At 32.2% G+C, this 10845-nt stretch overlaps 2 protein-coding genes across 3 annotated transcripts in view; both read left to right on the top strand.

Moving 5' to 3' along the window:
- On the top strand, positions 224-4533 carry LOC109336635 (60S acidic ribosomal protein P0-like). 2 transcript variants are annotated; one of them, XM_019573353.1, is made up of 4 exons: positions 224-561; positions 824-892; positions 4194-4460; positions 4498-4533. In XM_019573353.1, exons 1-3 carry the CDS (start codon positions 316-318, stop codon positions 4440-4442), a joined length of 564 nt encoding a protein of 187 aa, XP_019428898.1. In that variant the 5' UTR covers positions 224-315; the 3' UTR covers positions 4443-4460; positions 4498-4533. The 2 variants fall into 2 exon arrangements, with proteins under 2 accessions (XP_019428898.1, XP_019428897.1); XM_019573352.1 differs by having other exon boundaries at positions 226-561; positions 4194-4533.
- The window catches only part of LOC109336634 (delta(14)-sterol reductase), an 8928-nt gene continuing 8162 nt past the window's right edge, over positions 10080-10845 (top strand). Inside the window, exons 1-2 of the mRNA XM_019573351.1 lie at positions 10080-10282; positions 10379-10496. Coding sequence (XP_019428896.1) covers positions 10235-10282; positions 10379-10496 — 166 coding nt within the window. The 5' untranslated portion in view covers positions 10080-10234. The remainder of the gene's footprint in view (positions 10283-10378; positions 10497-10845) is intronic.

Here is a 10845-nt window from a genome sequence, read left to right as displayed (position 1 = left end):
TATATATATACTCATTTTGCAAACCTAATGTATCTATTTTTAGTTGATATTGCTCATAATTTATGCCAATATCAATTTGGTCGTAAAAAATTGAATATTTAAGGGCATCTCAAAAGTAAGTCAAAATGATTTTTTTAAATTTTGTTTTCAATTTTTTAAATAAACTGCAATTCATATAATAGATTAGATCCAAAATTCATTGAGCAAGGAAAGTTCAGTCTTCATTTTTTTTATCTCTAAAATGAAAAAAAGACCCTAATAAGTGAAACCATTGAGACATAGAACACTGCAGCGGCATCAACATCAGCATCAGCCATGGCAAAGAAACTCTCAAAAGTAGCTTTCGATGCAAAGTTAGGGAAACTTCTGAAAGAATACAGTCGAGTACTTGTTATTTCATCAGACAACATTGGATGCAATGAACTTCAAGGAATTCGAAGGAATCTCCACGCTGATTCTGTTGTTGTTATGGGGAAAAACTCTATGATGAAACGTTCTTTGATCTTAGATGCTCAAAGAACTGGGAATAAAGCTTTTCTTAACCTTGCACCCCTTCTTCATGTACTACTTTCAATCCATTTCTTTCACTTTTTTAATTTTATTTGTATTTAATATTATCAAATGGAAGCTAGTCCAATTGTTAGAAAAATCGTAGGGGAAATGATGCGGAAGGACTTAGAGCTCAATGATTTGAACATGATATAAAGCGTTTCGATTCATTTAGCTGATACTATTGGGTGGGATAAAGACTTCATTGTTGTTGTATTTATATTTAATGTTATTTCTTCTTTCGTTAGCCTTATTTTTCTTGTTTGAATTTCAGGGTAATTTGGCTTTGATTTTCACTAAAAGTGACTTGAGGGAGGTTAGCGAACAGGTTGCTAAATACAAGGTAACATTCTTTGTGTTATGTAATCATTTTTATTATTTTATTGTTTACTGATATCATGATTTATGATAGAACATTACGGTGTCGTCGTTTTCTCCATGTAGCCAACTCCACTTGGTGTAATTAAGGCTTGTTGTTATTGTTGTCTGGATGTTGGTTTTACTAATATTTTTGTTTTACCTGAAACCCCGTGTAATGTAACTGGATGTTATTTTGTATTTCAACTAATCTAAGTCGAGGATAAAAGGTGAAGGTCGTGTTAGGTACTTGATAGCCAATGTAGTACGGTTGAATCTCTATGGTGAACTAATTTGAGTTGAGCTCGGAAGACTGGAAATTGAGACCAAGGTACCATGCGCTTTGTCGCTTGGACAAACAAACATTGGTATTGGTTGTGGTGTTTTGTTCCATCATTTCCATTTTTGCCATAATATGCATGCTTAGCTCTTTCAAACAGATAATACCAAATTGCAATTGATCCTTCATACATGGTTAAGTACATTAGAACCCCTCTTTATACCAATATCGAACACTTAATAGATTTTTCTTGCCACTGACTTGAGATTTTCTTCAGCTTTTTAGTTGATTCTTTGAGTGAGGTTGATAATCACAATTTAGCTGATTTTCTTAGCTGTCGTTAAAAGATAAGCCATGTAATTACTAAGCTTAGTTTTAGCTATTGCTTCGTTTACTTACTAAAATTCTGCTAGTAGGTGACAAGAGTCCTTGACCCCTCAGTACTGACCAATACATTGGTCTTCTGTCATTGCTTGTTGAATTCTAAACAAGTAGATTTGGTTAAATTATTTGATAACACCATTTGTTATTTGCATGCTGACATTTTTCACAAGTTTGCTATGAGTACTGGTAGCTAAAGACTTTCTAGTGATGTCCATTAAGGGCTCAAAATTTTGATGCTGGTATGTTAATTTTTGCAATAGAAGTAAACATTATGCTAAACATTCTCTTATTTTGTTGTATGGTGGAGTTCTTGTGGATTTTCCTATCATGCATAGTAAGCTTGGGCCTATGCCATTTTTAATTTAAGGTGTAATCAAATCCTCAAAGTTTATTCAAGGATGCTATAACCTCTACTCTTTAACACTGTTTAAATAGTTTGCCATGTTTTTCTATGTGAGCATCGCCACCTAAATCCAACACCACTACTATTCAATTCTATCCTAAAATCTCCATGGTCAGATTATTCTCCTCCTGAGCACTTATAGATTGAAAAGCCCAATGCTGCAATTTAGACAGAGAGCTACCGGTGTTATTTGGATGAGGAGTCATGACCATATATCGGAATATGTTGAGTTGAGGTGGGGGATTATACTTGTTAGTTGTCATGAAGCAGGGGGTTGTGCAGCTAAGAAACTGAAGCTTTTGCATGCACATCCCAGGAAGCTCAAAAATCGAAATTTACATGAATGGTTCAGCAGAGATTGGTTTAGGTGGTCTGGAAGCAAAGTAAGCAGTTAAACATGTTTGACATAGTGCGTGGGATAGTGATTTTTGGTTCTTCTAGTAGAGAGATTTAAATGTTTTCCTCGTTGATGAAGTTTAAACTTTGAAGACCAACTTTTGTGCATGAATTTGCTTGTCTTAAAGTTATTTGTTGTACTGTCCTATGATAGCACTACCTATTAACAGAGTATATGATATTAGCTTGCCATTATTGTACAGTAACTTAGAGAGAGAGAGACAGTGAAAATATTGGGTTGCCACCTTCTAGGAAGGTTCACCCCCAACAAATTCTCAAATCCCTAAGTCACACAAAATCAGAATTACATGAGTAATTCTCATCTAAGCCAGTGTTCTAACATTATCAACTAAAGCATGATCCTGCCAGACATTAAAAATTTCAAATTTGGAAACAGAAACCAAATCTCACAGCAAGCTCTGTGGTTATTTTATTAAAGAATAAAGATCTCATTCAAGCTTGTAGCTTTATATTTGAATCTGCCACTGATTCCTCTCTGTCCAAATGTGATAGACTGATGCAACATATACAGCCCACACTATTTTCTGCTTGACTCTTTTATGTCCAAATCCGTAGAGCAACCAGTTCTTCCACCTGTACAGTGAATGTTCTCATCTTTCCAGTCAAATCCACATATTGAGTGAGTCTATTAGAGCTCTGGACTAATTGCATTTGGAGAATAAGTAGGCAGCGTCTTCATTGCATAGCACACAAAGTTGATTGTCTTTATTTCAATGTTCATGTGCATCAGCCTAGCCTTGGTCAAAATTTTGTCTATATCAATAGCTAAAAGATGAAGCTGTGTCTTGGTATGTTTCCTTTGTTCCAACTTCCAAGTGATTTTTGCAAGCCTGCAGGTGTCTTGAGATCGTGGCAATCACTTATATCCCTTACTAGTGTAGATTCCATCAGTGGCAGGTAACCATGTATTCATTTGGAAGCCTGAGTCATTCTATCTTTAATTTTGTTATTTTTGCTTACCTTTCTCCAGTGTTGACGAGTCCATAGGAGCTTGATGTTGCCACTCAACTTGAAATTTTCTTCAGTTTTTCCCCTCAGTTGATTGTCTGTGTCAGATTGTTAATAACAATTATTCTGAATTGCTTATGAGTCTTGTAACCGAGGAGTAATGCAGGAGCTTAGTTTTGTATATTGTTCAGTCTGGACAGTACAGTTCTGATGTTAGGTCCACAAGTTAGACTCCTTGATTCCTCAGTACTCACCATTCACCAAAACATTGATGTTTTATTTTGCTTGTTGATTCTACACCATTAAATTTAGTCAAAATATTTGCTGAACACATTCATTACTTGCAAGCTGACATTAGACACAAGTTTTTTATGAGTAGTGGTATTTTTAGACTTTCTACTGATTTATATTACAGGGCTCAAATCTAGATGTGGGTATGTTATGGTTTGCATTGAACTCAATATTATGGTAATAAACATTCTTTTATCAAGTTGCATGATGAAGCTGAGTTTTCCTATCTTACACAAGCTTGGAACTATCCCATATTTACTTACCTTGTGATTTAAATAAATATTAGTCCATATTTACATATGACATGAAATGAACCTATGCCATATTTGAGGATTAGCTCAGCGCAATGGTAAGGTTGTTTGTCTTATGACTTGGAGGTCATGAGTTCAAATCCAGAAAACAACATCTTCATTTGCGAGAGTAAGGTTGCGTACATCTACCTTCCCCAGATGGGAGCCTTGTGCACTGGGCCGCCTTTATTTTATGTGTTCTCATTGTGGTCAAAGACTAGTTTCCTTATCAAGGAACGTATGAACCTAATGTTTTCACTGACTATTTCTGCAGGTGGTTGATCCTATTCTCATGTGCCCTAAGTTCATGTCATATGATTCATACCAGAACTGTTCCTATATGCAATCTGGACAGTTACCTTTGAACCTTAAGTGTTGTAAAGAGCAGTCTTCAGAGAGTTCTGAGCCTTTTCTTGTAAGCTCCAAATTCTCGCCACACCAACATTGTTTCTTGATGAGATCAAGACAGTTTTTGATGACAAGTATATGGGCACCTCTTCTCCTTTTGGCTGGTAACTTGTAATGTGGAAGTCATCTGATTTGTATCACATGATTTATAATTTTATATGAGCCATTTCTGTCACCATGTTGATCCTTTCCTTGACCAATGTTAGCTTTCAAACTTTATTGTCTAGTTCTCTCTTTTTCAGAGTGTGATGGACAATTAAAATGATTTTGATCAGGGTTTCAATTAAATAGTTGAAGTTTTTGTCATGGGGATTTTCTTTATAGTGTACTCAGGAGTTTCATCCTCTGCTTAAATAAGGATATTGCAACATTTTATTAGATTATTAGCTATTGATTTATTTGATATTTACTGCTTTTTGGTTAAGGGCTGTAATGTTCCACTTAACAATTTCACTGACTATTATTGGGAAACAAATGTTTTTTTACAAAAAAAGATAACATAATTATTAATAAAAGTAGAAGATTAAAAGAAAAATGTTGAAGCAAACCAAACATGCCCTTCACTTTTTTATGATTATTATATCCACAAAAAAGAAAACAGAAGATGACATTTATTAGAGCCAAATCCTTATATTAATTCAGATCAATGCATATGAATTTTGTACCAACCAATTTGAATAAAGTATTTCTTTATTTGAAGTGATACTTCCACTTTTACCGGATTTTTGGATTTTCTTATTTCTATTTGTTGTTTGGTCAAATATATGATAGACAACTACCCTACACCAGTAATCTACATAATGCTTGATGCTTTGTTCCATTTCTGCAGTATTGATGCTCTCGGTATGGTGGAGGGATGATATGCCAATATTATCTCTAGATTGAAGTCAACTTTGGAATGTCTCAATAGTGTTGGATCCAGCTAAGATTTTGTGTAGAATTGTCTTAGGTAGGTACTTCAAAAGGGACATACGTTTTAAGTCATAATTTATAGAGAGGAAGTGAATGTTAGAGTAATGTCGGGAGAAGTTAAAAAGATAGACATTTCTTGCGTAAATGACCTCTCTCTCTATTTATTTTGAGTAGATTAAGCTTAACTTGTGCTAAAGGAAGGAAGGTCAAGTGACTTCATGGTTGAGGTCATTCTCTTGTCTTTCAAATCATTCTATGGTCCTTTAAATCAGCTACTCTAATAGACCTATGTTTGAGCATATGGTGACTCTTAGATGCTCTCTAAGAGTGTTTTTGCTCTATGTGCCAGTCCGGATCTTGAGTATGACTTAAACCTATTGAGTTTGTTCTTCGCATTTCAATCAACTCATTGACCTTTTAGGTCGCCTGTGGCCTATAACATAATGAATCAACTGAAAATAAACTATTAAGTTGAGAAACAATGTTATAGAAGCAAAAAAAAAAACAATAGATCTAACATGATTTTGCACAAATCTATATGAAATTGTCAATCACTCAAGTGCTTGTTAGGTAACTGATTCATTCTCTAGAGCTCTCCTCAAATAAACTTTAATACTCTTAGAATTTCTTCTCTTTTAATTAATTTTTTGACAATCAACTCGATATTAGTTTCATAGGATTCACCTCTCAATACATGTCTATTTCCTACTAGAGAAAGTCTCTGCTTCAATTTGTCAAAATTCTAAGTAGTGTCATGCAATGTTACTAGCCAATCTATTCCTAACTTCATGTTACAACATCTAAGGGAATCATCATGATGCTAGGATTGAATGTGTTATGTTGCAAGTTCCTCTTGAAAGTCTGAAAAGTATATGATATTTATAACTTCTTTCCATCAGCCATAGTTACAATCAATGACTCTATCTCTTCAATCATGAACCATAGTTTCATGACAACTTGTAGATCTAAAAATTTGTGAGTATTTCTCATATATTAGAAGTCGTTATGCTATTGTACGACTTCTATAAAGAAGTTGTGGACTTTTTTAACGACTTTTGTTTTTGGTGTCGTTTTATCTAGAAGTTGTATAGTCCTTTCATGACTTCTAAGTGTAATTTTTTTCACTTTGTAGAAGTCGTGTAACCCTTTCATGACTTCTAGATGTAATTTTTTCATTGTGTAGAGGTCTTGTAGCCCTTTCACAACTTCCAGATGTAATTCTTTTCATTGTGTAGAAGTTGTGTAGCTCTTTCACGACTTCTAGGTGTAATTTTCTTATTGTGTAGAAATCATGTAGCCCTTTCACGACTTCTAGGTGTAATTCTTTTCATTGTGTAGAACTCGTATAACCCTTTCATGACTTATAGGTGTAATTTTTTATTGTGTGGAAGTCATGTAGCCTTTTCACGACTTCTGAGTGTAATTCTTTTCACCATGTAGAAGTCATGTAACCCTTTCATGACTTAGGCACAAAAGACGAATATTGGCAAACCAACTTCTGTACTTTATCCATATTCCTCATAGAAGTCGTAGAGTGAAATCACGACTACTACAAAACTTCACTAATCAGTCACAAATTTAAATATGAAATTAAAGAGTATTTAATCGAATTGCTAATAATACAGTTCGCATGGTTGCAAACTAACTTAAAGTTCACAAATTAGAATACATGTAGTTTATAACTTCACTACCACTCAAAAGTTTATTAATTCATCTAAAATAGTTTTTGTTACTTCCCCTGCCTCAATCCCATTGGCCATAATAAAATCTTTAAGGGATGAAGTAGAGTGAATATTGTTGTAGAAATCATCAAATTCTGAATTTCATTTGAAATAGTTAACATTAATTTACATTTTTTTTGGTTTTTTTCTTCAAAGTGAATTAAAAACTAAACATTTCCTATACCTTTTTGTGAGACGTACTCCGAACTATAAATTTTCTAAATTATGTTTTGATATATCAAATTATTATTTTTATTCAGAAATATGTAAATCCCTATTATTAGAGTTGGAATCTTCATCCACGTGAATATCGTTAGCATTTAAAACATGAATGTTGCAAATACATGGTGACAATGAATTAAACATTTCCCATAAATATTTATTTTTCGTGGTTATTGTAACATCTAACTATTTCTTGATCCCAATTACAAGTGTGCTAAACAGAGAAAAAAAAAGGAAAGGGTGAAGTTATGGGTGGGAAACGAGGGAGATGCATCAACAACGAAGGTATCCAACAGGCGGGAGAGGCAAAGGTAGTGGACATGAAGGCGAAGGGTGAAATTAAAGGTGTCAAAACGGACTACCCGAATATGTTCGGGCTAACCCACATTGGGTTCGGGCTGAACTAAAAGTCTCAGATACAATTTATGCATATTAAATTGTAGCCTAAATCTGCCCTAAGTGGATTATGGGTTGTGGCGGGCTGACCCACATAATATTACAACAATTATTTAAATTTCAACTATTTAATTTATTTAATATATTTATAATTTGATATTAATGTTTAATTTTTTTAACACACTTCATATGTCCATTACAACCAAACTTATAGATCCATTGACTTGTTCCTAAGTTAAGATAATTCATTTATTAAATATCTCATTTTTATTTGACTCCCATTCTATAACACAATATAATTTGGACTTCACTATAATATATAAATTTTTAGACACTGTGAAAAATATTATCTTTTATATGTTTTTTATTATGAACTATTATATTAAATTTGGTTGTGTGGAGTTCTCTACGGGAAAAAATTATGTTGTCTTTTAGTTTCGTTACAAAAGTTATTTTCTTTATTATGCTTTTGTTGTAGAAGTTAAATCTAATTAGGTATACAATTAAGAAAGGAAAATTGACATCTATATGGTTTAATGTCTTTTAATTTGATTTGATACATTATTTTTTATTGAGCTTAAAAATATATTATGAAAAATAATATAATGTTTAAATTTATAACATTATTGTAATTTATAATTATTTATGGTATAGACACTACTCTAGTTTTTATTTCATAACATAATACTTATTACCTATTTTTTATTATAAGTTGTTTTGTAAAATAATTTTTACGTAAGGCTTATTACCAAGTCAAAGATTCCAAAAAGATTAAAAAAATAAGAAAAAGCGGGTAGCCTGAGCCTGCCCGGGTAAGCTCGGTTTTCATATAGCTCGGCCGGGCCGGACTATAATGTCCGGATGCAATAAAATTGTCTAAAATAATACCTAAGCCCTATAAACTTTTGGGTTTGGGAAGACCAGCCCTAACAGACTAGATAATAATAGAACCCACGTTTGATTCTGTTAAGCTCTATAGAAATTCAGAGAAATTTTAAAGTTACTTTTCTTTAGTAAAACTTTTACATTGTGTTTAGGTAAGGAGATAAAGTAGAAGGAAAGACTTAGAAGGAGATAAAAATAGTAGAAAATGATATAATAATTTTGTTATTTGATGTGATTGAAAATGGAAGAAAAGTAAGAGAAAATAAAATGTGTATTAATACATAATGTATCTAAAATGCATAAATGTCCTCATTATTTTTGTATAAAAAATTATATAGTATGTCTAATTTTTTAAAAACTATATTTTGTTGTTGCAAATTACATAAATAAATAACTTTTTTGTGACAACATTGATTAATATTTTTTAAGTAAGTTTAATATAATAATTTTTGTTTATAAAATTCAGTAAAAATAATTAATATCCTATATTTTCTTCCCACTAAATCTAATGAAATCACGACTCATATTTGATAATCACTTTTATATTTCTAATCATCTCATTTTTTGCACATTTGCGTTTTGTATTTCTAATTTATTCTGTATGTAATTTTAAGGAATTATGTTTTTCATTTTCACTATATTTTTATCGAGCATATAAAATTAGTATTCATTTGTGAGCTCATAAACAATGAAATTAAAATTAAGTAAACAAATTTCATATAGAAATAAATATTAAAAAAGAAGTTGACTATATTGTGTCTATTTTCACTTTCAATTCATTAATGATAGAATGACAAATTTATAATTTTCTATGATTTTCTTTTCTTTCTCTATTTTCTTCACAAAATAGGGAATACAAGTTTTTTGAGAGCCCATAAATATTTTTTTTCTTTCCTCCTATTGTGTTGGAACTAAATGATGGAAAATGACATTTTCCATTCATTTTTTTTCTTCTTATTTTCTATAAAACCAAACATACACTATGTTTGGTCGTGACAACAAAAAAGGAAGGAAAGAAAGTGAGGAATAAAAAAGAAGAAAAATAATTTTTTCCATTATTTAGTTGCATTGAACATATGGAAGGAAAAAACAATATAATGTGACTCATACTTTTATATTTTCTCTCTAATATTGGAAGATAAACTAAAGTAGAGAAAATTAATAATATATTTTCTGATCAGTAACTTACTATGCATTAGTTTTTTTATATTTTATATTACTCACACTTATATATATTGCTATTTTCCTAAAATTCTAATGAAAACAAACCAACACAATGTTAGTATTATGTGTTTGGTCTAACTTGTGATCTGTTAATAAAAAAATCTAGCTTAACCTATTTATTGTAGTCCATGTGAATATACCTCCCTTCTTTTTATAAAGTATACAATATTTAATTATTAAATTTTAAATTGAAATATATTTTTCAAATCTGTCTGTTGTATTTCATGGACCAGGATTGGATTGGATTTTCTGCCATCATGCATATACAAAGGAGGATCTCATTTCAACCATACACGTGTCTAGAGTAGCTGGATCACCGTTAGATGACCCTAGAGCATGCATGCTCCCCTCTTTCAGAAGAGCACAATAAAACAATCCGTACACAGATTCAAGATATCAGAATCCAAAATCACTAACAGCAGAAAAAGTGTTGAAAGCAGTGTAGAACTCAAACATCATAAAAAATCTGAACCTGAACTATCTCACATTAATTAAAGTTTCAATCTTTTACCCATTTAATTTGATTTAAGAGAGTGATATAGAAGCTATGGATCTGGGTTTTCTACTTCACTCTCTAATTCCATCTTGGAACTCCGTTAGTACCCACTCATTATTCCCTTCAATCTCATGAATATTTTGTGATTATTATGTGCAATTTCTATTCTTTTTACATTTTCCAATTCTGGGTCAGGTTGTTTTACTTGTGGGATTCTTTACTTACTTGGCTATTGCTGGATCCATTGTCCCTGCAAAACTTGTTCCTGGGGTTCTTCTACCTGATGCAACTCGTCTTCACTACCGTTGCAATGGTTCGTTTCTATTCAAATAATTGTGCTTTTAGTGCTTAGAAATGTGGTTCTTCTTTATAAGGGGCTATTTCAAAAAAGGGGTTTAGTGAATCATGTCTGTAGGTAGAAAAATAGACCAACAGGGTTGTTCACAGGATAATTTTATCATAGATGATCTCAAATGGTAATCTAAGTGCTGGGTTGGTACGCTTTATTGGATATTCATGTGTATGACTTTTACTGAAAAGTCAATGGTTGTTAACACAAATGATGGATGATGCATGGACAATATAAATAACAGTGACATTGTGCGTGTACAACCCTTTTCTCATTATGATTTTTTCGATCTAGGGGGGGGGGGGGGTTCGTA

The sequence above is a fragment of the Lupinus angustifolius genome, chromosome LG20 (genome assembly GCF_001865875.1).
Source record: "Lupinus angustifolius cultivar Tanjil chromosome LG20, LupAngTanjil_v1.0, whole genome shotgun sequence".
Taxonomy (NCBI): domain Eukaryota; kingdom Viridiplantae; phylum Streptophyta; class Magnoliopsida; order Fabales; family Fabaceae; genus Lupinus; species Lupinus angustifolius.
The sequence above is the reverse complement of the archived record's forward strand: the minus strand, read 5'-3'. Positions and strand labels throughout refer to the sequence as shown.

What these genes read in the sequence shown, in the direction of transcription:
- LOC109336635 (XM_019573353.1), top strand. Translation starts at nt 316, where the DNA reads ATGGCAAAGAAACTCTCAAAAGTAGCTTTCGATGCAAAGTTAGGGAAA. An exon ending in ACCTTGCACCCCTTCTTCAT is followed by an intron (nt 562 to 823) that starts GTACTACTTTCA and finishes TTTGAATTTCAG; the next exon opens with GGTAATTTGGCTTTGATTTT. An exon ending in AACAGGTTGCTAAATACAAG is followed by an intron (nt 893 to 4,193) that starts GTAACATTCTTT and finishes CTATTTCTGCAG; the next exon opens with GTGGTTGATCCTATTCTCAT.